We start from the raw sequence: 27,143 nt of genomic DNA, 5'->3' as shown, positions 1-27,143 counted from the left end.
CCCCCCACCGGGCACTGCCAGTCCGCGCAGCCTTCCGCTCCCGGGTTGGGGGTGCGCACGTCCTGGCTCCAGGGCGCCGCCTACAGACGCGCGCGGAGACTGCCTGCTTTCCACCGCCTTTAATCATCGTTGCCCCGCGAGACGCCTCTTCTCTGGGAATCACCCCGGCCCGGCTCGCGCTGTGACCCTCGCGGCGGGGCGACCCTCAGGGTGGGGCCCGGGTCCCCAGGACCACGTGCAGCAGGCCTCCCGCGCGCGCCGCCTGCACGTCCTGGAAGCCGAGCCGCTGCAGGAGGCGCCGGTACTGCCCGGGGCTCCGGGGGCGCCGTCCCACCCCCAGGGTCCGCAGCCCGGGGGGCCTCCGCGCCGCCCCGCTGGCCTCCACCTCCTCCGCGGGCGCCAGTTCGGCCAGCAGGAGGCCAGCGCCTGGGGAGACAGACACGGAGATAAGGGGAAGGGACCGGCAGGCGTCCCAGGACCCAGCCTGCGGTGCCCCCGGGGCTCCCCGCGGGAGGACTTCCCTGTGGGGAAGGTGGGAGGAATTCTGTCTGCAGGCCCAGAGCCGCCGCCTCTGCGATGCCCGGAGCTGCGCTGTGCTCAGTCCCCCAGTCGTGTCCGACTCTGCGGCCCCGTGGACTGTAGCCCGCCAGGCTCCTCTGTCCATGGGATTCTCCAGGCAGGAATACTGGAGTGGGTAGCCTTTCCCTTCTCCAGGGGATCTTCCCAACTCAGGGATCGAACCTACATCTCCCGCATTGCGGGCAGATTCTTTAGCCACCAGGGGGAGCCCATGAGACCCCCATTCGCATACTGCTGCTGGAAAGCTCAGAAATGAATGAGGACAACTGGGAATCAGCTATGTCCCGGGCAGACGGTAAACTGGGCCCCGGACCCCGAGCTGGATGGGTGGGGAGGCTGACTGTGAAACATTCATTCCGTTTCTTTCTTTCTTTTTTGGATGGGAAATTGTCTTTAAGTGTGAAGAAAGGCAAGTGCACGGAGAAAAGGCAAGTCCAGGATCTCACCTGGTTTGCAGCTGCCGGAGATCCGGCTCAAGAGCCCGTGGAGTCGGTCGTCCGGCCAGTCGTGCAGGAGGCTGCAGAGAATGTATAGGTCTGCGGGCGGGAGGCTGTCGCTCGAAAGGTCACCTGGTTTAAACACAGACGGGGTGGAGGCGTGGAGGCCACAGGGACCCCTGCGGCCAGCGTCCTACACACAGATATAACACACAGACACAGCGACACACAGACACACAGCGACACACACAATTATATACAGACACACAGCGACACAGACACACAACTACACACAGACACAACTACACACAGCTATAGACACAGCTACACACAGACACAGCGACACACAATTATATACAGACACACATAGTGACACACAGACACATACAGCTATATACACAATTATACACAGACACAGCGACACATGGATGTAACACACACACACAACTACACACAGAAACACAGCGACACACAGACACACAGACCGACACACAGACACACAGCTACACACAGACACAGGTATACACACAATTATACACAGAGACACAGTGACACACAGACACACAGCTATACACACAATTATATACAGACATACACCGACACACAGATGTAACACAGACACAGCAACACAGACACACAGACACACAGCTACATAAAGACACACAGCTACACACAGACACAGCGACACAGACACACCTACACACAGAGACACACAGACACACAACTACACACAGACACACAGACACACAGCTACACACAGACACAGGTATACACACAATTATACACAGAGACACACAGTGACACACAGACACACAGCGACACACACAATTATATACAGACACACAGCGACACAGACACACAACTACACACAGACACAACTACACACAGCTATAGACACAGCTACACACAGACACAGCGACACACAATTATATACAGACACACATAGTGACACACAGACACATACAGCTATATACACAATTATACACAGACACAGCGACACATGGATGTAACACACACACACAACTACACACAGAAACACAGCGACACACAGACACACAGCTATAGACACACAGCTACACACAGACCGACACACAGACACACAGCTACACACAGACACAGGTATACACACAATTATACACAGAGACACAGTGACACACAGACACAGCTATACACACAATTATATACAGACATACAGCGACACACAGATGTAACACACACACACAGTGACACACAGACAAACAGACACACAGACACACAGCGCCACACAGACACAGCTATACACACAATTATATAAAGACACACAGCGACACACAGATGCAACACAGACACAGCTACACACAGACACAGCTACACACAGTGACACACAGACACACAGCTATACACACAATTATATACAGACACACAGCGACACAGATGTAACAGACACAGCGACACACAGAGACACACAGCGACACACAGACACAACTACATAGACACACAGCTATAGACACAGCTACACACAGACACAGCTACACACAGTGACACACAGACACAGCTATACAGACACAGCTACACACAGGCACAATTATACACAGACACAGCTATACACAGACACATACAGCTGTACACACAATTATACAGACACACACAGTGACACAGACACACACAGCTATGCACACAATTATACATAGACACACACAGCTACACACAGCTGTACACACAATTATGCACAGACACACACAGTGACGCACAGACACACGCAGCTACACACACATACAGACGCACAGACACAGGCAGAAACGTAGATGTACACAGGCCACAGAGAGACAGATACGCACCCTGACGCACACTCACGCGGAAGCATGCATGTGTACACACACATGTGCACACACAACACCCCGGTGGCCCAGACAGTAAGGACTCCACCCCCAGTGCAGGAGACGCGGGTTCAATCCCTGGGTCGGGAAGGTCGCCTGGAGGAGGGCCTGGCAACCGCCTCCACCGTTCCTGCCTGGAGAATCCCCATGGACAGAGGAGCCTGGGGGGCTAGTCCACAGGGTCTCAGAGAGTGAACAGCTAACACTTTTTCACTTTACACACACAGACACAAAGACACACAGGAAAATGCACATCTAGACACACAGACCCACGGGCACATACATGTTTAGACACACACACAGAGCACACATGCATGCATGCATACACACACCGGCACACATGCACACACTCACAGGCACACACACTCAGATACAGAGACAGAGATGGAGACACACAGAGCACACATGCATGCATGCATACACACACCGGCACACATGCACACACTCACAGGCACGCACACTCAGATACACACTCAGATGCAGAGACAGAGATGGAGACACAAAGACACACTCACAAACCACACATGCACACAGTCACAGGCACACACACTCAGATACAGAGACAGATGGAGACACAAAGACACACACAGACCACACATGCATGTATAGATACAGAGACACACATGCACACACTCACAGGCATGCACACACTCAGATACACACTCAGATACAGAGACAGAGATGGAGACACACAGAGCACACATGCATGCATGCATACACACACAGACACACATGCACACACTCACAGGCACGCACACTCAGATACACACTCAGGTACAGAGAGAGAGATGGAGACACACAGACCACATACGTGTGCGCGCTCAGTCGTGTCCAGCTCTCTGACACCCCATGGACTGTGGCCCGCCAAACTCCTCTGTCGGCTGGATTTCCCAGGAAAGAATACCGGAGTGGGTGCCACTTCCTCCTCCAGGGGATCTTCCCGACCCAGGGACTGACCCACATCTCCGGCTTCGGCACACAGGCTGGCTCCTTACCACTGCGCCACCAGGGAAGCCCCACTCACCCCATACAGGAGACAGACAAGGCCACCCAAAGACGGACAGCAGGCAGGCAATGACGCCGCACTAACCTGGCACAAAGTGGACCCGCTCTGACGGCTGTGCGTCGGTCTGGAAGTCCCTGGCAAGCCTGATGACCTCTGGAAGGTCAAACATGGTCACCTGCAGACGCAGGTACTCCTGGACAAGCTTGTGGGCCAGGGCGCCCGTGCAGCCTATGGGAAGACACGTGGACTCTGGGCCATCCTGGCCTGTCTCCAGAGCTGCAGCTCTGGCAGGGCCAAATCAGCGCGCTCGGACGTGACCTGAGCCTGTGCCCTCAAAGGAGGTCAGCCAGTGGGCAGACCTCTGCTGTCTCAAGCTCAGGGCCTTGGGGAGTGGTGCTGGAGCAAGCGCTGGCCCGAGCCAGGTGAGCAGGGTGGACAGAGATCTACGGGGAACCCTTAGAGCAGAGTTCTAGGGAGTTATACTCTTTCCTTCTCTGTTCTGTTGCAGGAATGCAGATGTGATGGCTGGTGCCACAGCAGCCACTCTGGGCCAGTCTGGAGGAAAGCTCTGAAGAGGCTGGGAAAATGCAAGCTGGCAGCTCAGGAGCCCTCCTAGGACCCCAATCCCACCACGCCCCTTGGGAAGGCATCTGCTCCTCCTCCGTCCCATGTCCTGGGGGAAGCCCTGGCTGGGAGGGGTGGAGGATGTGTGTGTGTGTGTGTGGCATAATTAGACCTCGTGAGATGGCAGCAGACAGGTTCCACGGTCCCCTCCTCTGCTTGGCAGCCCCCAGGAAGGGTCTGATAAACTCTACGAGGGTCCAGAGCCATCCCTGGGACCTCCTAGCACTTGGGAGTATCACCCCAAGCCCCGCATCCACCCAGGATACATGTAGATGCTTGTGTGGTTTGTAGAGAGAAACCCATTTGCCAAGTCTTCTTAGTAGGTGGTGCATATTAGTTGCTCAGTCGCGTCCGATTCCGCAGCCCTGTGGACTTGTAGCCCCGCCAGGCTCCTCTGTCCCTGGGGATTCTCCAGGCAAGAACACTGGAGCGGGTTGCCATTCCCTTCTCCAGGAGATCTTCCCGACCTAGGGATTGAACTTGGGTCTCCTGCCTTGCAGGCGGATTCTTTCCCATCTGAACCACTGGGTTAGCCTATCTGCAGGTACGGCAGCTGCAGCTTCCGACAAGAGAAGGAACGCTCGCACCCGTTTGCCTGACTCCTGTCGGGCGAAGGGACGTACCTCCCAGGTGGCAGGCGGAGGTGAATGGGGACAGGTCAAAGGCCGTGGCCACGTGCTGGGCGGTCAGCTTGCTGAGGCCGTGAGAGGCCCTCATGAACTCCAGGGTCGCCTCTGTGCTCCGCTTGTGGGGGCCCTGAAACGGAACAGGATCTCAGGAGAGACCCACCGGGGGCCCAGGCGGTCCTGCACCCAGGATGACGTTCTGCGTGGCATCTCTTGAGGGCAGGGGGCATTGAGGGCTTCCCTGGTGGATCAGACGGTAAAGAGTCCGTGTGCCGTGCAGGAGGCCTGGGCTCCACCTCTGGGTTGGGAAGATCCCCTGGAGGAGGGCATGGCAACCCACTCCAGTATCCTTGCCTGGAGCATCCCATGCACAGAGGAGCCTGGCGGGCGACAGTCCATGGGGTCGCAAACAGTCAGACACGACCGAGGGACTAAACATGGGGGGCTTGGTAGGCAGGTGGGGAGGGGCCCGGGGGACGCAGCAAGGGAGGGAGGGGAGGACAAGAAGACGTCCATCGAGGAGCCAGGAACTGCGTCCTCACCGGACACTAAACCCAGCCTCGCCGGGATCTCAGACGTCCAGCTTCTACAGCCATAGGAAATAAATGTCTTCCGTTTCTAAGTGAAAAGAAGCTGAGAGTCGCTGAGTCTTGTCCAACTCTTTGTGACTCGTGGACTATACAGTCCATGGGATTCTCCAGGCCAGAGTACTGGACTGGGTTGCCATGCTCTCCTCCAGGGGATCGTCTTCAGCCAGGGATCGAACCCCGGTTTCCCACATTGCAGGCAGATTCTTTACCATCTGAGGCACCAGGGAAGCAAGTTGCTCAGTTGTGTCCGACTCTTTGCAACCCTGTGGACAGTCCATGGGATTCTCCAGGCCAGAATACTGGAGTGGGTTGCCATTTCCTCCTCCAGGGGATCTCCGCAACCCAGGGATCAAACTCAGGTCTCTCGCATTGCAGGCGGCTTCTTCACCAGCTGAGCCACCAGGGAAGCCCCACCCGCACCCCCGCCCAGACCCACTGAACACCCCCCCAAGGCTCTCTCTGGAGGGTCGGGAGCCAGGAGGCAGGGCAGGGAGGGATTTGCAGACTCCGAGCTCACAAGGCACACTCTGCACAATCTAACCTCACGAAGGAAACGGGGGGCATTGGCTTGCGGCAGCCCCTTCATGGAAACACCCTCTTCGGCAGCTGTGGGCGGCTGGGTGCCCCCCACGCCATCCCTAAGAGCCCGCATCCACAGCCTCCCACTGGGATAACGGGTTCTGATGGTCCCTGGGTCTGGGATGCTTTCGGCGCCCGTGGCCAGTCCCTCAGCGGCAGAGACGGCACATGAGAGGCAGCGTCAGGTTCTGGGGTACCTGCAGCAGCGGCTCTGGGGTCCACGCTGCCCCCTCCCGCACGGCCCGGCCCAGGTGCGTGAAGGCGTCCCAGACGGGCCCGTCGTGGTAGGCGGCCAGGCCGTGGAGAGACTGCTCGCCGTCCGACGCCAGGTGCAGGCTGGCCGTCTCCGTGTTGCTGTAACCTGAAAGGACAGGGCGTCGTGGGACCCCCATAAGGGCTGCCCTGAACATCAGAGGGACGGGGAGGGGAGCGGGGGCAGCCGCCGCTCGGGTTCCCGGCGGGGTTAGCGCAAGCATAGTCCGGCCGACAGCGTGACGCCCTCGCACGCGCCCGACTCTCTGCAACCCCATGGACTGCAGCCCGCCGGGCTCCTCTATCCATGGGACTCTCCAAGCCAGAATACTGGAGTGGGTTGCCACTTCCTCCTCCAGGGGATCTTCCCGACTCAGGGGCCGAACCCGCGTCTCTTGCACTGGCAGGCAGGTTCTTCTCCACGGAGCCCCCTGGGAAGCCCGTCTATGTATCAGCCTGTCTGTTTAGTATCTGTCCATCACCTCCATCTCTCTCGCGTCTGTTAACCATCTATCTGTCCGTGTATATACGTATCATCTCCCTGTCTGTTCAGCAGCTGTCATCTGTGTGTGAATAAATCTATGTACCTATCATCTGTCATCTCAGCTCATCTATTGTTTATCCATCAATCCCTCCATGTATCACCCATTTATCCATCATCTATCTCTCTACCCTGGAGAAGGAAACGGCGACCCGCTCCAGCACTCTTGCCTGGGAAATCCCATGGACGGAGGAGCCTGGTGGGCTACAGGCCATGGGGTCGCACAGAGTCGGACACGACTGAGCGACTTCACTTTCCCTTTTCACTTTATCGGTCTTCCTATCTGGCTATCATCTCTGTTATCAGTTTATATCTCTTAATCTATCAGTGTGTGTACTATCTGTTTATCCGCCTGTCTGTCCGTCAGCCTGTATTTGTCATCTGTCTGTCTTCCTGTCACCCACCCATCCCCTTATCCTATTTTCTGTTTATCTGTCTATCTGCCCTCTGTTTCTTCATCAGCTGTCTGTCTGGGGACCTTTCTGCCAACTGTCAATTCATCCATCTACTTACCATTTACATGCCTATCCATTCACCTATGAATCAGTCACGCTGCCTATCATTTATCCATCCACCCATCTATCTACTGGGCTCCCGGGGGCCTCAGCAGTAAACAATCTTGTGGCCACTGCAGGAGACACAGAAGACGCAAGTTTGATCCCTGGGTGGGGAAGATCCCCTGGAGGAGGGCATGGCAACCCACTCCAGTCTTGCCTGGAGAATCCCGGGGACAGAGGAGCCTGGCGGGCTACAGTCCGTGGGGTCTCAAAAAAGCTGGCCACGCCTGCAGCGCCTGAGCAAGCGGCATGCATCTGTTACGTGTTTGCCCACCCGTGAGTCCATCCATCCATCCGTCTAAGCATCATTCCACCGTCAGGCAGCCTCTAGGCATGCACCTCGCCTGTCTGCCTACCTGATCAGATGAGTAAGGATACGCAGGTATCCATGCTGCGCACACACACACACCCTATGCGTTGTTTCCTTGGAGAACCTTGGCTGATACAACCCCTCTGAGTCCATACGGAAGTCTCTCTCTTGAACATCACACACACACACACACACACACACACACACCCCTAGTTCCTCCTAAACATCACACACACACACACCTGTTTCCTCCTAGACATCACACATACACACACACACACACACATTTCCTCCTAAACATCTCTTTCTCTCACACACACGTTTCCTCCTAAACAACACACAGACACACACACCTATTTCCTAACATCAAACACACAGACCTGTTTCCTCCTAAACACCACACACACACACACCTGTTTCCTCCTAAACACCACAAACACACATACACCTGTCTCCTCCTAGACATCACACACACACACACCCCTAGTTCCTCCTAAACATCACACACACACATATACACCTGTTTCCTCCTAACATCACACACACACAACCTATTTCCTCCTAAACATCACACACACACACACACAGAGCTGTATCCTCCCAAACATCTCTCACACACCTGTTTCCTCCAAACATCACACACACACACACCTGTTTCCTTCTAAACATCACACACACACACACCTTTCCAACATCACACACACACACAGCTGTTTCCTCCTAAACAGCACACACACCTGTTTCCTTCTAAACATCACACACACACACACACCTTTCCTCCTAAACATCACGTACACACACACACACCTGCTCCCTCCTAACATCACACACACACACCCCCGTTTCCTCCTAAACATCATGCACACACACATCCCTCTTTCCTCTTTGCCCCACCCCCCTCCCCACCTCTGGGAACCGCCCCGCGCCCGGGACACAGGGCTGACAGGTCTGCCCATCTCTGCTCAGGAGCCACCGTCACTTGGCGGCCAGGTCCTGCCTGCGGAGCTGCCGCGACGACACCCGGGAAGCCCCCTCACCTCTGTCCGACTTGTCCAGCAACCCCAGGGCTGCACAGACGTCAAGCAGGCGCACGGTGCCTCCCACCGAGGCGTCAATTTCGCGGGCGACGTCCGCGGCCGACAGGGGTTCTCGGTCTTTCAGTACATCGAACACTTGGAGCTTGCAGGCCGTGAGCAGGACCTGACCGTGAAGGAGGGCCACAGTCAGGCTACGACGTGTCTGACCGATCGCTTGTGACCCCCATGGACGGCGGCGAGGCGGGGGGAGGGGGCCCGGGACTGTCAGAAACGCCCCGGCCATCAGGGAGGCTTCTTCTGCAGGGGAGAGTTGGCTTCAGGCTCCAGCTTGCACAAGGCTTGCTTCAGGGAAGAACAAGTCGGTGAGGGTTAAGCAGAAAAGCTCTCTCGGCAGAGAAAACCCAGCGTGCCACAGTCAAGGGGCGCATGGTAGCTCCCCACGGTGCCCACGTCAAGGCCACAAGCCCTGGGACCTTGAGGTGAGGCTGTGTGTGGACTTGGGCGCTCTCTGCAAGACACACACTGTCCATGCCGCTCACCACACACCTCACGGGACAGCCTGACCTCCCCGCGGCTCTTGCGCACACAAGGGGCCTTCCTCGGACACATGGGGCACAGGGTGGTGTGAGCCCTGTCAGCCTAAAACACTCACATGGACCCCGCCCCAGCCCTGCCAGCCGTGCTCAAACACGCTGACACTCACGTCCTGACCCCCAGAATGTGCGAACAAGGCCTTCTGTGGAAATAAAATGTTTTCATAGACGTGATGGAGTGAAGGGTCTGAGATGAGGTTCCTCCTGGATGGGGGTGGCACTAAACCCCGTGACAGGGTCCTTATAAGACCCACAGAGGAGAGACACGGACGCAGCGGAGAAGCCACGTGGAGACGGAGGCGGAGACGGGAGGGAGGCGGCCACCAGCCCAGGGACGCACGCCTGGAGCCCCCGGAAGCCGGAAGGGGCGGGGAGGACCCTCGCCTGGAACCTCTGCAGGAAGCTCAGCCCTGGGACCCCTTGACCTCAGACGTCTGGTCTCCAGGGCTGGGGTGGTGGGTGTGTGATGGATGCCTGTGGTTTGAAGCGCTCCCCATGCTGGGGGTCAGCTGACTGCGAATGCACACAGGTACCTTGGATGCTTTGAAGCCATCCATCAGCTCCAGGAGGCCCGCGGGGAGCCGGGGCTGGCTGTCCGTCACCCTGTTCAGGTCCGCCTCCTGGGTGCGGGGAGCCTGCAGCCGCGCCCCGCCAGCCTGCAGGCCCCCGCTGGCCCGAGCTGGGTCAGAGCTGCCTCCCTTGGCGTCGCTGAGGTCCTCGAACGTGTCGCCAGCCGGGATGGAGTCGTGCTGGACCCGCCGCGGGGCGCCGGGGGCCCGGGGTGCGTGGTACAGGCGCGCCAGCTCCTTGCAGAAGCGGTTCAGTGGGAAGCCCACCACGTTGAGGAAGTCGCCGCGGACGTACTCCACCAACATCCCACCCAGCGCCTGGATCCCATAGCCGCCGGCCTTGTCCCTGCACGGCGGGAAGCAGAGAAGAGATGGACACGGTGATGCTGAGCTTTGCTGGGTGCGCACACCCGGCCGGCCCTGGGCAGCCGTGTGCCGGGAGTGGCCGGCTCCAGGACCAGCCCCCAGGAGCATCCGTCGGTCCCGCCCCCAGGACGGGATGAAGGCTCCATGGCGGCTTCTGGGGGTGCGCGAGGGGGCACCTGCCCCCACACCAGGCCTGGGCCTCCTGAGGGGGTGAGCTTTGCCCACAAGAGACTGGGGCCCCCCAGTGGGGTTTTCCCGCATGTCTCTGACCGGAGCCTCAATAGGACGACTCCTCGCGGGGGTCCACAGCCCAGGTCTTCCCAGAAACCTCTGCTGAGACCTCCTTACAGGGGAAAAGGGGTCCATCTTTTTCTGTCCATCCTGACTGAGCCCCCAGCCCTTCTCAACTCTAACCACCACCCCCCCACAGACCAGGGTGCACAGAACGGCAGGAGCTGGGATTTGGGGTGGGGGGGGGTTTCCTTGAAGTGCCAAAGGGTTTCCCAGGTGGCACCAGTCGTAAAGAATCTGCCTGCAATGCAGGGGACACGGGTTCGATCCCCAGGTTGGGAAGATCCCCTGGAGAAGGGTCTGGCAACCCACTCCAGTGTTCCTGCCTGGAGAATCCCATGGACAGAGGAGCCTGGTGGGCTACAGTCCGTGGGGTCGCAGAGAGTCGGACACGGCTAAGTGACTATCACGGACACTGGGTGGGGAGACCAGCCCCACGGCAGCATCTGCCCTGACCCGCCCGACCCACAGCGGTGCCCTTTGCTGGGGGAGACGGCAGTGCTGTCGCGACGGGAGGGCGGGGTAAGACATCCTTCCATCCTTCCTAAGCACGCTGCCCGGCCCTGGGCCCCTGGGCCCGTGGCGGGCACAGGCCCCCAGCGCGGGCTCAGCCCTGGCCTGTCTCCTGCCCACAGCGGGCATTCAGCACCGCGGTTCCGGACAGAGACTGGGTTCAGCACCGCGGTTGCGGACACTCACATGGGCTCCCCGCTGTCGATGTATTCCCACAGCAGCTCCTCCGACAGCTCCGAGAACTTCACCGTGGTCTCCTCGTAGAACTCGGACACCTCAGTGTCCAGCTGACCATCTGCAAGGAAGTGTGCGCTGTGGTGAGGGGACGCAACCGCTGCCCCTGGGGGCCCGTGGGTCTAACCCTTTGAGCCCAGGAGGAGGCAAGCCTGATGCTGAAGCTGAAGCTCCAGTGCTTTGTCCACCTCATGAGATGAACTGACTCACTGGAAAAGACCCTGATGCTGGGAAAAGATTGAAGGCGGGAGGAGAAGGGGACGACAGAGGATGAGATGGGTGGATGGCATCACTGACTCAATGGACGTGGGTTTGAGTAAACTCCAGGAGTTGGTGATGGACAGGGAGGCCTGGCGTGCTGCAGTCCACGGGGTTGCAGAGAGTCAGACATGACTGAGCGAGTGGACAGCAACAAAGCCTGAGCTTTGCATGCGATTCACACACACACACAGAGGATCATTAATATGGGATAAAGGATTGTCCACTGTAGACAGGGAAACAGAGACAGAATAAAACAGAAACTGAAGTGAAAGTGTTGGTTGCTCAGTCGTGTCCGACTCTTTCCGACCCCGTGGACCGTAGCTCTCCAGGCTCCTCTGTCCGTGGGAGTCTCCAGGCAAGAATGCTGGAGTGGGGTGCCATTTCCTCCTCCAGGGGATCCTCCCCACCCAGTGACTGAACCTGGGTCTCCTGCACTGCAGGCATATCCTTTATCGTCTGAGCCGCCAGGGAAGCTGATAAAACATTTATGGACTGGAGTTATCATTATGACAGGGTAATTCTGGGATCTTCATGAGGCTTTCGGCTGTAGGGTTGGAAATGCCCCATGCACGTAGCATGCTGGGCACACAGAGGGGCCACTTGTGAGAAATCTCCACACCAGGCGTCCCGGGGTCAACGAGTGTGTGCTTGCAAGGTCGGTGTCTCAGTCGTGTCCGACCCTTTCTGATCCCAGGCTCCTCCGTCCCTGAGATTCTCCAGGCAAGAACACTGGAGTGGGCTGCCATTCCCTTCTCCAGGGGATCTTCCTGACCCAGGGATCGAACTCCCGTCTCTTGTGTCTCCTGCATTGCCAGGTGGGTTCTTTACCGCTGAGCCATCTGGGAAACCCCCAGCAGGCTCCATGGTGCTCCTTGAACTTCACGCCCACCTAGAACCTCAGAACAGGACTTTATATGGAAACAGGGTCTCTGCAGGCGTGACGAAGTGGAGGATCCGAGATAAGGTTCCCCCTGGATGAGGATGGCCCTAAACCCCATGACAGGGTCCTTCCTGGGGCTAAAATCCCTCTTAAGCAGCTTTAAAAGTTATTCCTCAGGCTTTTTGTGCTTTAAAAAAAAAATTAAAAAACTTTTTATCATGGTATGGCGTAATGCCTGCCAATGGGAGCCAAACTTCTCCACCGTTCAGACCAGAGAACTCAAAGGCAGGCTCTGGGTGGGTCGTGTTGGACGAGGTGGAATGTCCCCCGCACCCTACTTGGGGTCCACTGGGTGCTCACGGTGAACCCCCATACTTCCACGTGGGACCCCAACGTTCCCAGGCTAGGTGGGAGGGCGGGCCCACGTGGTAGCGAAGACAGGGACGCCCCAGGGCGCGCGGGTCCTCCCCCCAGGAGCCCCGGCTGCTCCGACGGTGGCCCCGACTCCCAGGGGAGCTGGGGGACGCGCGCCGCCCAGGTACCTTTGGTGCAGCAGTGGGCAATGGCCACGCCCGTGAACACGCTGTGCTCCTTCCCGCTGAGCCTGCAACACACGGCCGGGCCGGACGCGTGAGCATCCAGAGTGTCTCTGGGAAGCAGGGCGACCCCTGCCCCGCAGCACGAGGCCCCTGTCCACCCACCGGCCCCACCCTCCCCATCACCCCAGCTGCATGATCGCCAAGGAAACCGTCCCAGGGGGACCGTGAAGCTTCCCCGCGAGACTGTGGTCACTGCACTGAGGGGCTGGGGGGGTGGTCAGGCCATCTCACGGGACCACGTGGACCCTGATGGGAGCGGCCGGCAGGGCACAGAGGACCCAGATCCTGGCCACTCTGGGCCGCCCCTTTCCTGGGTCCCTGTGCAGTCCTGGGCCTGGACACTCAGCATGACCGAGCCAGGAGGAGACCCTGAGTGTGGGGGGGTGGTATGGGGAGTCAGAGCCGGGTGAAGAGTCGAGGTTGGTTCAAGGGCATGGCCTGGTCCTCTGACCTGAACAACGAGGGGCTGTCTACGGGAGACAGCGGATGTGATGCCCGTGGCAGACGCGGGGACGTGATGGGTAATGGGTGGGTGGAGAGACGGCTGATGAGCGGATGCTGATGGTGAGTGGGCAGATGGCAAGCGGCCCAGCCTCTGTCCCACGCGTCCCCGGAGGACCGCCGGGACCCACCCACCTCGAGAGCATGCGGTAGGCGTCCTGCTTGTCCACCGGCTTCTCCAGGATCAGCCCCTCGACCGCCTGGAGAGAAACGCCACGGAGACTTGCTTCTGATCCCCGAGCTGCTCTGCGCCAGCTGCACCGTCCACCGGTTTAGACTCATGTATTTTTTTTTCTTTAATTTAGGTGAGATTCGTATAATGTGGCACTCACCGTGTTAAATGAAACCACGTGGTACATTTCCACTGTTGGGTGAGGGTCGCTATCGAGCTCCCCCAGTCTTCCATCATCTGGAACACCCCATCCCCACAAGCTGGTCTCCCCACCTCGCTCCCCAGCCCCTGACAACTGCTGATCCGATTGCTTCCTCAGTGGATTTCCCTATTCTGGATATTTCATACAAATACAGTAATATGTACCCTTCTGCGTCCTGCTTCGGTCACTGAGTGCTGTGTGTGCTCGAGGTCCATCCACATTGTAGCCTGTGTTGGGGCTTCCCTCCTTTTCATGACTGCGTCATATTCCACTGTGTGGATGGAGCCCATGCTGCTCATCCATCCATCCACCTGTCATTCTATCCATCCAACCACCTACCCACCCGTGCATCATGCATCCATCCACCCATCATCCATCCACCCACCCATCTAGCCAACCATCCATCAGTCCATCCAACCATCTACCCAACCATCCATCCATGCATCTTCTATCCATCTATCCATCCACCCATTATCCACCCATCCAACCAACCATCTACACAACCATTTACCCACTCATCCATCCATCCATCCATCCATCCATCAACCATCCATCCATCCATCATCCATCCATCCATCCATCATCCATCCACTCATCCATTTATCCATCCAACCATCTACCCAACCATCCATCCATGCATCTTCTATCCATCTATCCATCCATCCATTATCCACCCATCCAACCAACCATCTATACAACCATTTACCCACTCATCCATCCATCCATCCATCCATCCATCAACCATCCATCCATCCATCAACCATCCATCCATCCATCATCCATCCATCCATCCATCATCCATCCACTCATCCATTTATCCATCCACTCATCCATTTATCCATCCAACCATCTACCCAACCATCCATCCATGCATCTTCCATCCATCTATCCATCCACCCATCCATCCATCTATCCATCCAACCATCCATCTATCCATGCATCTTCTATCCATCTATCCATCCATCCATTATCCACCCATCCAACCAACCATCTATACAACCATTTACCCACTCATCCACCATCCATCCATCCATCCATCAACCATCCATCCATCCATCCATCATCCATCCACTCATCCATTTATCCATCCAACCATCTACCCAACCATCCATCCATGCATCTTCTATCCATCTATCCATCCACCCATCCATCCATCTATCCATCCAACCTTCTACTCATCATTCATCCACCCATCCATCCATCATCAATCCATCATCTATTCATCATCCATCCAACCATCCATTTATCCATCCAACCATCTACCCAACTATCCATCCATCTACCCATCCATCCATTATCTAACCATCCATCCATCCAGCCATCAACTCAACCATCCATCCATCTATCCATCCACCCAACCACCCATCATTTATCCATCCAACCATCTGTCCATCTATCAATCCATCTATCCATTCATTCATCCATCCAACCATCTACCCATCCATCCATCCATGCATCTTCTATCCATCTATCCATCCATCATCCACCCATCCCTCTAACCATCTACCCAAGCATCCATCCATCATCCACCCACCCATCCATCAACTATCCATCCATTCATCCTTCCATCCACCCACCCATCCATCGTCCATCCACCCATCAACTCAACCATCCATCCATCTATCCATCCACACACCCACCCATCATCCATCCATCCAACCATCTACCCATCCATCTATCCATGCATCTTCCATCCATCTATCTATCCATCCATTATCCATCCATCCATTATCCACCCATTCCTCCAACCATCTATCCATCCATCATCCATCCACCCATCAACTCAACCATCCATCCATCTATCCATCCACCATCCATCCATACACCCACTCATCATTTATCCATCCAACCACCTGTCCATCTATCAGTCCATCTATCCATCCATCCATCCATCCAACCATCTATGCATTCATCCATCCACGCATCTTCTGTCCATCTATCCATCCATCCATTATCCACCCATCCCTCCATCTACCCATCCATCCATCCATCCATCCACCCACCCATCCATCAACCATTCATCCATTCATCCTTCCATCCACCCATCCATCATCCATCCAACCATCAACCCAACCATCCAACCATCTATCCATCCATCCATTAACCATCCATCCATTCCTCCTTCCATCCACCCATCCATCATCCATCCAACCATCTACCCAACCATCCATCCATGCATCTTCTATCCATCTATCCATCCATCCATTATCCACCCATCCAACCAACCATCTATACAACCATTTACCCATTCATCCACCATCCATCCATCCATCAACCATCCATCCATCCATCATCCACCCACTCATCCATTTATCCATCCACCCATCTACCCAACCATCCATCCATGCATCTTCTATCCATCTATCCATCCACCCATCCATCCATCTATCCATCCAACCTTCTACTCATCATTCATCCACCCATCCATCCATCATCAATCCATCATCTATTCATCATCCATCCAATCATCCATTTATCCATCCAACCATCTCCCCAACTATCCATCCATCTATCTATCCATCCATTATCTAACCATCCAGCCAGCCAGCCATCAACTCAACCATCCATCCATCTATCCATCCACCCAACCACCCATCATTTATCCATCCAACCATCTGTCCATCTATCAATCCATCTATCCATTCATTCATCCATCCATCCAACCATCTACCCATCCATCCATCCATGCATCTTCTATCCATCTATCCATCCATCATACACCCATCCCTCCAACCATCTACCCAAACATCCATCCATCATCCACCCACCCATCCATCAACCATCCATCCATTCATCCTTCCATCCACCCAACCATCCACCCATCCACCCAACCATCCACCCATCCATCGTCCATCCACCCATCAACTCAACCATCCATCCATCTATCCATCCACCATCCATCCACACACCCACTCATCATTTATCCACCCAACCATCTGTCCATCTATCAATCCATCTATCCATCCATCCAACCGTCTATGCATTCATCCATCCACGCATCTTCTGTCCATCTATCCATCCATCCATTATCCACCCATCCCTCCAACCATCTACCCAACCATCCATCCATCCATCCATCCACCCACCCATCCATCAACCATCCATCCATTCATCCTTCCATCCACCCAACCATCCACCCATCCATCATCCATCCGTCCATCCATCCATCAACCATCCATCCATTCATCCTTCCATCCACCCATCCATCATCCATTCCAACCACCAACCCAACCATCCATTCGTCCATCGTCCATCCATCCATCATCCACCGACACACTCCTCCAGGGACACTGCTGCTATGAACAGCTCAGCAACGAGGCCCAGCATCCCTGGGCGATGCGCCCCATCAGGCCAGCCGGGGTCTCAGACAGACAGCCATGCCCAGCGAGACAGAGCTGCTCTACGGGTCACTGTGATGACCCGTCCGAAGGCCTGACTCTCGGCGGCCAAAACTCCTATCTAGGGGAAATTACTTTTCCCCAGGTCCTGACCCCCCAGCCCCGAGAACAGGACATTATCCGATAACAGGATCTTTGCAGATGTAACAAAATCTACCAGTAGGTCGTACTGGAGCCAGGCGCATCATAATCCGTGATGGATGGTGTTCTCGTAACAGGAGAGACACAGAGCAGAGGCCGCGTGGAGACGGAGGCAGAGACGGGAGGGAGGCGGCCACCACCCCAGGGACGCCCAGGAATTTGGAAAAAAAAGCATCAGCAGCCGGGAGAGAGAGAAGCCTGGGGTGGATTCTCCCCCAGGTCTCACAGAAAGAACCCGCCTTCCCAAGGCCAGGATTTCAGCCGCCAGTGACAGCCGGAAAGCAGGCTCACCACGATGGTGTCGGCTCCGATGACCACGTCCGGGGCCCGCAGGTCCTTCTGCAAGAAACGCAGACTTGGCTTTAGGCAGGACGAGCCTGTACGTCTTACACATTTTCACGTCACGACGCGCGGCGCCCAGCATCACAGCTTTGTTAAGGATCCAGTCTTGCTTTAGAGAACGAGCCTGGAGTGTCCTCAAGTCACCAATCAAGGGAGACGGTGGAAGAGAAAGTTAGCCACTCAGTCGTGTCTGACTCTTTGCGACCCCGTGGACTGTAGCCCGCCAGGCTCCTCTGTCCATGGGACTCTCCAGGCGAGAATACTGGAGTGGGTTGCCATTTCCTCCTCCAGTATTCTATCCAGAATCCAGGGAATTCTGTATCATAAATGATGCTGTTATATTAGTCACAGTAGCACACGGCATGGTAACATCTCGGAATAGACTACGTACATGAATTCTTTATCCTGAATGGCACTCTGATATGAATTGCAACAGCACCTTATGTACTAGCAAAGTGACAGATAACATTGTATAAACGATACCATCGCGTGAATTACACGTGGCCACAACACAGGGACACTCAGTCGCAGAGAAGCTACACCTACTGCCTGCTGCGAAGGGCACTGATTTACAACAGGTGTGAGTGAAACCTGAGGACACCCCGCTAGCAGGAGACCCAGGAAAGGAGCCCTCGCCTGGTGCATCCGGTCGGCCACCTCCAGCGCCTTCTGCTTGGCCGTTTCCACGGCGTATGCGTGCGGGGCGGCAAACGAGCCCTTGTGCAGCTTCTCCTTGAACCTGGACGGGACCACCTCGAACCTGAGGCCCTGGAACAGGAGAGAAGAGGGGTTTGGGCGGGGGGAGCCCCAGGATGCTGACAGTGGGCAGGAACTGAAAGTCCCTGCCCAGCCCCCCTTCCCTGACTATGGACACTGACCAAGGGCCGACGCCCTGCTGCTGCGCGAGTGTGACCAGTGTGTGTGTGGAGCGGGGGCGGGCGGCGGCTCGGGGACCCTGGTGGGAAGACCTCTGTGCACGCAGAGGCCAGCAGGGCACTATTGATTGGGGTGCAGCCCCGAGGGGTCAGAGGGCTCCTGGAGAGTCCCAAAGGCCGGCATTTCGCCCTTACAGCGATCAGACTACTGAGACGGCAGCACGTGCAGGAAAGGCCACAAATACGGCGGCTGCGTGTGTGTGGGAACAACTAGGCTGCTCTGACTTGGTGCCCGACACAGGCGACCCGGCAGTGCCTGCGGAGGGCGGGTCACGGACACCGCTGCCTCCAGAGTGGGGGCTGGGGGTCTTGACCACACAGGGTCAAACTCCCCCTCCCGCACTCCCCACACGGGGACCTCTGTGAGCAGCCTCTGCCTCTTACTGCACCCCAGCCCCCTCCCCACCTCCATCGTGGACCTCCCGGACCCCCAGTTAACCCCTGGGTCACACTATGAGACACCCCTCCGCCTCCGGTTCTGTACCCTCGCTGGAGGGTACATATAGCGCTTCTCATTCTGTACCTGCCCCCGCCCAGCCCAGCTCACGGTCCCCCAGTCCAGCTCACGCCCCCCGCCCAGCCCAGCTCATGCCCCCCGCCCAGCCCAGCTCACGCCCCCCCAGCCCAGCTCACGCCCCCCACCCAGGCAAGAATTTCTGGCTCTGTCTGTTCCCCTAGCTGGTATCCCCGCTTCTCTGCCCCCCTGCCACATAGGGCTGCCCCATGCAGACCAAGCCCTGTCCAGCGTCTCTGTCCATCCCCCACCAGCTCAGGCACACAGACCTGGCCTTGGCCCAGCAACCCCACACCCCCTGGCCAGCAGATCGCCAGGTCACTGAGCCCTGGCTGGAAGACCCTGGCCCTCCCCCGATCACGGACACGATAGATCTGGACCCTGGTCACTAGGGTCCTACCCTGTGGCTACCGCAGGCCCCAGTCCTGCAGACCCCGGATACCCAGTCACTTAGGCCCCCAGCCCTGCAGATTCCTGACCCCCACGCCCTGCTCACCAGACCCTCAGTCACAAGGCCTCTGTCCTGAGACCCTGCATCTTTGACCCCGTCAGTCGGTCCCACTGCTGACCCCAGGCCTGCAAACACCCACCCTCTCTTACATCCGCACCCACCCCAAGTCAGGAGGATCCCCAATAACTAAGCAGTGGCCCTGCAGACCCACCAAGGCGCCTGTTATCTCCCGCGCCTCGCCCCGCCCACGAAGCCTAGGTCATCAGGACCCTCGGGCACTCGTCTCCGACCTCCGGACACTGGCCAAAGCCCTCCCCTAACTACTAAGACGCCCCCAGTTTCTAGGCCCCGGACCCGCAACTCCGGGGCCCATCCGGGAGGCCCGGGTCACGGCGCCGGGGGTCCCGAGGCCTCGGGTCACTAGGCCCGGGCCCGCAGGCCCTGCCCCCCCAGACCCCGGGCCCGGGCCACTCACAGCATTGCTGAGGATCTCCCGGCGGCGCGGGGAGGAGCTGGCCAACACCACGCGCTTGTGCTGCAGCGTCCCGATGACCGGGCGCAGCAGCATGGCGCCACGCGCCCGCGCCGGGAGACCAGTGCCGGGAGACCCGCGCTGCGCGGGCGCAGCTCCCCGGCCCAGGCCCCGCCCCACAACGCCCCGCCCCATTCTAGGCCGGTCCCCGGTCGCTGGAGCCACGCCCAGGCCTCATCACCAATGAAACCCCGCCTCGGCCCGCACAGGCCCCACCCCAGGCCCCTGCCCACCATGAAGATCCTCCCCCTCCGTCGGAGCCACGCCCAAGCCTTGCCACCAACGAAGCCCCGCCCCAGGCCCGCCCACAGCCGGACCTCACCACCAATGAAGACTTCGCCCAGGCCGCACCACCAACGAAACCCCGCCTCTGCCCGCCCACGGCCCGGCCTCACTATCAATGAAAGCTCGCTCCAGGCGGGCCACCAGCGAAGCCCCGCCCCGGCAGCTGGAGCCACGCCCAGGCCGCTCTGCCCAAGGCCACGCCCTCCCCCGAGGCAGGTGAGGCTCCGGCGGCGCTTCCGGGCAGCCAGGGAACGAAGCCCCGCCCCATCCTCGAAGCCCCGCCTCCAGCTCTCCCCGCCCCCAGCGGCTGGGGATTCCTGCCAGGCCTGGGAGGGAGACGAGGGTCCCCGGGGCTTGATGCAGGGGAGACGGGGGTCCCGGGGCTCGATGGGCGCGGAGACGGGGGTCCCCGGGGCTCGATGGGGGCGGAGACGGGGGTCCCCGGGGCTCGATGGGGGCGGAGACGGGGGTCCCCGGGGCTCGATGGGGGCGGAGACGGGAGTCTCTAGGGCTTGATGGGGGCGGAGATGGGGGTCCTCGGGGCTCGATGGGTGCAGAGACGGGGGTCCCGGGGGCTCGATGGGGGCGGAGACGGGGGGTTCCCGGGGCTCGATTGGGGCGGAGACGGGGGTCCCCGGGGCTTGATGGGGGCGGAGGTGGGGGTCTCTAGGACTTGATGGGGGCGGAAACGGCGGTCTCTAGGATCTGATGTGGGCGGAGACGGGGGTCCCCGGGGCTTCATGGGCCGGAGACGGGGGTCCTCGGGGCTCGATGGGGGCGGAGACAGGGGTTCCCGGGGCTCGATGGGGGCGGAGGTGGGAGTCTCTAGGACTTGATGGGGGCGGAGATGGGGGTCCTCGGGGCTCGATAGGTGCGGAGACGGGGGTCCCTGGGGCTTGTTGGGGGCGGAGACAGGGGTCCCCGGGGCTTGATGGGGGCGGAGATGGGGTCCCCTGAATGCAGTGCGGGTGTGTGGAGATGGGGGTGTCTCGGGGCGCGGTGATCTGTGCAGATGGAGCTCCCGGGAAAGCAGTGCGGGTGTGTGGAGTTGGGGGTTTTCGGGGCGCGGTGGTCTGTGCAGATGGTGATTCCCAGAGTGCAGTGGGGGTCTGCGGACATAAAGGTGCCCGGCCTGCGTTGGGGGTGCGGGCACTTCTCACCCTAAGCACTACTAACGGTCTGGGCCGGATCATGCGTTTTCGTGGGGCTGCCCTGGGCGGCTGCAGCGCGTTCAGTAGCGGCTCTGGTCTGTGTCCACTAGAAGGCAGTAGCTGCCCACTAATGGTGATAACCCGGACGTCCGCGCGCGTCCTGTCCACTGGGGGACTGAATCACCCCTCCTGTGTGCCCGGGCTAGACAGGGCTGGAGAGCTGGGTGATGGACGGATGGGTAGATATGATGGATGGGTGGGTAGATGATGGATGGATGAATGGATGGATAGATATGATGGATGCATGGATGGATGGATAGATATCATGGATGGATGGATAGATAAGATAGATGGATGGATAGATATGGATGGATGGATAGATAAGATGGATAGATAGATTAGATGATTGGATTGATAGATATGATGGATGGATGGATGGATACGATGGATGGATGGATAGATATGTATGGATAGATAAATAGATGATGGATAGATATGATGGATGGATAGATGATGGATGGATGGATAGATGGATAGATATGATGGATGGGTGGATATGATGTATGGATAGATAAATTGATGATAGATATGATGGATGGATGGATGGATATGATGGATGGATGGATGGATAGATACGATGGATGGATAAATAGATAGGTCATAGATAATGATGGATGGGTGGATGGATGGACTGGATGGATGAATGGATAGATAGATGATGGGTGGATGGATACTATCTTTATTTATTCATACTATAGAAACCAACAGATCTGACTGACGGATGGATGGATACATACGTAGATAATGAGAGATGACAGATCAAGTCGGCAAGAGTCATGCCTGGTCAGGGTCTCTGCCCTACCGCCATCTGGGGCTGGACGAGTCTCTGATGGGGGGCGTCCTGGGCACTGTGGGGTGTGGAGGCGCTCTGGTCTCCCCCCACCACACACCAGGGGCAGCCCCCGCCCCCAGTGCTGAGAAACAAAATGACCCCTAATTCGTACCACGTATATTTAAACGAATACCCATCTTTGTGTTTGTGTGACCGTATATAAGAACTCGGGTCTCTTGCCTTGCAGGCAGATTCTTTACCACTGCGTCCCCAGGGAAGCCCCCCCTATATGTATAGGTTATATCATGGAATGTGCTATAGATCGGGCTCCCCTGGTGGTTCAGACGGTAAACAATCCGCCAGCAATGTGGGAGACCGGGGTTCAATCCCTGGGCCGGGAAGATTCCCTGGAGGAGGACATGGCCACCCACTCCAGGATTCCTCCCTGGAGAATCCCGTGGTCGGAGGAGCCTGGAGGGCTATAGTCCACAGGGTCGCAAAGAGTCAGACACGGCTGAGTGACTTAGCACACACCCACCCCTGTGTGGAGTTAGGATAAACTCTTCTTGGCTAGGTTAAAACACACACCTTGCTTAGGAAAAAAAAAAAGATGGTTTATTTTGAAGAAGTTCTAGATTTAAAGAGCAGTTGTCAACATAGCATTGAGACCCTAAGCAGTCATTCCATCCGACACATTCCATCCCCCTCAGGGACTCCCACACAGTTTGTTCATTTACACGCATTCCTGCTCTTGAGGCTTTTTAACAGCACTGAGAAATATCAGTGAAATGACAGGATCACAGGTTTCCAAAGACACAGCAGACACTGGGAAAAAACCATAAACCAATGCCTTCGTCTGACGATTTCCAGCAAACCGCATGTCTTCAGTGTGGGCGCTTTAAAACAGGTTCAAGAAAAGAGATGTACTCTGACCACCTGATGCGAAGAGCTGACTCTTTGGGAAAGACCTTGATGCTGGGAAAGATTGAAGGCGGGAGAAGGGGATGACAGAGGAGGAGATGGTTGGATGGCATCACTGACTCTATGGACATGAGTTTGAGCACACTCCGGAAGATGGTGAAGGACAGGGAAGCCTGGTGTGCTGCAGTCCACGGGGTCGCAAAGAGTCGGACACGACTGAGCGACTGAACAAGAACTATATTATTAACGTGCTGAAACAAGGAAATCCACCCCTGGGATTTCCACTGAGCCGACAGGCACCCCTCGGAAAGGCCGGCGGTTCCCTGAAGATGCTGTTGGAATCTGGCAACTTCAGTGGAACTGGGGGTCCTTGGGATGCAGAAATCAGGGAGATGTCGGTGGCCCTGAGGAGCTGGACAGCGAACTGTTGGTGACGATGGTGACGAAATGTGACCTGAGCTGTCTGGGACCCAGAGCCTGGGTGGACATCACGCCCATTGCAGGCTGGTGGGTGGGAGTGGTGAGGGGCAGTGTTATCGCTTAGACCGGCTTCCTCCAAATTCAAACGGGGATGCTTGTTCTCAGCTCAGCAAGAAGACGGTTCCGTGACGGTGGTTTGAGGTTTTCACAGCTTTTTAGAGTCAGACGCTGGAAGCGCACTCGCAGGACGTGGCTGCCACTGTCTTGCTGGGTCAGGGTTTTTTGGCCTGCGGACTGTTGTCGTGGCGACCTGACTTTCTAGGGGCTTGGCTCTGGGAGCAGTCGGGAAGAGCGGGTGGACCACACGCCATCCTGGGGCGTTCCGAGTCCTTGAAGCCAGCCCTTCTCCTGCCACCCGTGGTGCCCGTCCTTTCTCAGGCGGGGGGCATGTCTGGCCGGCATTCCGAAAGCAGCAAACGGTGGGTCTCTGCCCTGTGCAAACACTGCGGACTGGCTTGGACACTGTCCTCTGTGTGGGCCTCCCATGGTGGGGATGGGGATGGATGGGACCCCCAGGCGAGTCCTTCTCCCCACCAAGAGCATGGACTGCCCTATGCAGGTCCCACCCTGGGAGCCAGCACCAGGCACTGCGGCCCCTAGAATCACCCAGCCAGTGGCCAGAGGCCCAGTCTCAGAATCGCAGACTGCGGGGGTCTCCTAGGGCGGCTGTGAGAGTCCTATAAATGAGGGGCTTAACGCCCCAGACAGGTATCCACCCTCCCCGAGTCCTGGGGACCACACGTCTGAGGTCAGGGTGTTCCGGGGCTGGGCTCCCTGCAGAGGCTCCAGGGGAGGGTCCTCCCCGCCTCTTCCAGCTTCCGGGGGCTCCAGGAGTCCGTCCCTGGGCTGGTGGCCGCCTCCCTCCCATCTCTGTGTCCATGTCTCTCCTCTTGGGTGTCTTTTAAGGACCCTGTTACGGGGTCTAGGACCACCCTCATCCTGTGGGTCACACTCTGATATTCCGGGCAGACGTGGATTTGTGGGGTTGGGACACTATGTACTGCGCCACACATGTGTGTGGTTCTCATTCCCAAGCAATGATGTCCGGGGACCAACTGCTCCGGTAACATCGGCTCACAATCCCACCAGCATCTCTGAGGTCGGATGGGGGCGGATGTCACGAGCTTTGCAGCCACCCTGCCCTGGGGGTTCTCCCCAAGCCCCTCCCCGCTGGCCCCTGCCAGGTCTCACCTTAGGGGCTTTAGAGCTGTTTTCTTCCCAGCCCCGCCCCCCCCCCCCAACGAGGGAACCCTGAACTTATCCTATGCTTCTCCCTCTGATGCGCAGAGGGTATTTCAGGCAGACCCTGAGGACCTGCTGTCTCAGCATCCCGGGCGCTGCAGGAACTGGGGTCCATCATCTTTTCAAAACCTCACAGCTGCGGGGGGCCTGCTGCGGGCTTGTGTGCTCGCTGGTCTGGCCGGGTCCTCAAAGGATCGCAGGGGTCAGGCCAGGAACCCCGGCAGGCCCCAGGAGGACGTGCCGTGGCTGGGGGCGCTCGGCGGGGAGGCGGCAGGCAGAGCGTGGTCAGGCTGAATCCCAGCGCGCCCGGAGTGACCGAAAACAGGCCGCAAAGACCCCTGCTGTCCCTCAGCGCGCCCCCTGCACTCGCGATGAGGGGTGCCTGTCTCAGAACACGCTCTCCTGCCGTCTCACGCTGGGCCTCTCGGGCGCCTCGTGCTCGTCCACGGAGCGCGCGGACAGCGTCCGCCCGGAGAAGAGGCTCTCGCGGCGGCTGTCGGGGCTGTCGGCGGCGGGCAGCGGGCCGTAGCCCAGGTAGTCGCGGAGGCGCAGCTGGAACTCGCTGGACGCGAAGTAGTAGACGAAGGGGTCCAGGCAGTTGTTGAGGCAGCTCAGGCAGAGCGTGAGCTTGTAGATGTGGTAGTAGCTGCGGCCCAGGAAGAGGCGGCTGACCATGTGCACCAGCAGCACGAAGTTGCTGGGCGCGAAGCAGGCGACGAAGGCCAGCAGCACCACGGCGGCCAGGGAGACGGCGCGGCGGCGCTGCGCGCGGCCGTGGGGGTCGGCGGAGCGCAGCAGCGTCAGGATGGTGGCGGTGTAGCAGGCCACGGTGATCACGAAGGGCACCAGGAAGAGCACGACGAACAGCGTGAAGAGGAAGGCGGCCCACATGGCCACGCTGGGCAGCATGTTGGACTTGAGCACGTCGAAGCAGGTGACGATGCCCAGCGCGTCCACGGCGTAGGTGAGGTCGGTGCGCGCCAGCGGGGACAGCGCCGCCAGCAGCAGCAGCCACGTGGCGGCGCAGGCGGCCAGCGCGTAGCGGCGGCGGCGCCACCGCGCGGACGCCAGCGGGTACACGACGCCCAGGAAGCGGTCCACGCTGATGCAGGTCATGGTGAGGATGGACGAGTACATGTTGGCGTAGAAGGCCACGGTGACGGCGTTGCACAGCAGCACGCCGAACACCCAGTGGTTGCCGTTGCAGTGGTAGTGTATCTGGAAGGGGAGCACGCAGGCCAGCGCGAGGTCCGTGACGCTCAGGTTGATCATGAAGACCACCGACGGCGTCTTGGGCCCGATGTGCCGGCACAGCACCCACAGCGAGAACAGGTTGCCCGGGATGCTCACCAGCGCCACCAGCGAGTACACCACGGGCAGCACCACTGCGATGGCCGGGTCGCGCAGCATCAGGATGGTGGCGTTGTCCGGGCGCGTCATGTTCACGTCCATGCTGCGGCCGTTGGGGGGTGGCCGGGCCGGGAGAGGGTGTGGCCTCGGGATACGGGGTGCCGATCTGCAAGACAGGAGGGAAAGCGGGGGTTCCGGGGAGGTGAGGGGCGCGGGAGGAAGGGGTGTCCTGGGAGAGGGGCCGACACACGGGAGCGTCACAGGTGCACACACACGTTCGCGGAAGCGTTTACGTCGTATGATATATGCACGTGTGATATAGACACACACATTACATACAATATATATGTCACACACACCATATTGCACGTATATATGTATATATAGGTCATAT

The 27,143-nt window shown here is 58.0% G+C and overlaps 2 protein-coding genes across 2 annotated transcripts; both read right to left on the bottom strand.

The window, feature by feature from the left end:
* Positions 1–168: 168 nt before the first annotated feature.
* On the bottom strand, positions 169–20,524 carry ASMTL (acetylserotonin O-methyltransferase like). Its single transcript, XM_068962565.1, has 13 exons — positions 20,432–20,524; positions 18,693–18,824; positions 18,006–18,053; positions 13,937–14,001; positions 13,244–13,305; positions 11,513–11,621; positions 10,121–10,502; positions 8,995–9,157; positions 6,495–6,658; positions 5,126–5,258; positions 3,963–4,106; positions 1,026–1,148; positions 169–426 (listed from the first exon to the last, which is right to left on the bottom strand). The coding sequence occupies exons 1-13, from the start codon at positions 20,522–20,524 to the stop codon at positions 206–208; spliced, it is 1,839 nt and encodes a 612-aa protein (XP_068818666.1). The 3' UTR covers positions 169–205.
* A 5,262-nt stretch (positions 20,525–25,786) lies between these two features.
* Positions 25,787–26,851, bottom strand: P2RY8 (P2Y receptor family member 8). The gene has a single exon (XM_068963346.1). It carries the CDS (start codon positions 26,849–26,851, stop codon positions 25,787–25,789), a length of 1,065 nt encoding a protein of 354 aa, XP_068819447.1.
* Positions 26,852–27,143: the final 292 nt, after the last annotated feature.

Source organism: Capricornis sumatraensis, chromosome X (genome assembly GCF_032405125.1).
Source record: "Capricornis sumatraensis isolate serow.1 chromosome X, serow.2, whole genome shotgun sequence".
In the NCBI taxonomy this organism is placed as follows: domain Eukaryota; kingdom Metazoa; phylum Chordata; class Mammalia; order Artiodactyla; family Bovidae; genus Capricornis; species Capricornis sumatraensis.
The sequence above is the reverse complement of the archived record's forward strand: the minus strand, read 5'-3'. Positions and strand labels throughout refer to the sequence as shown.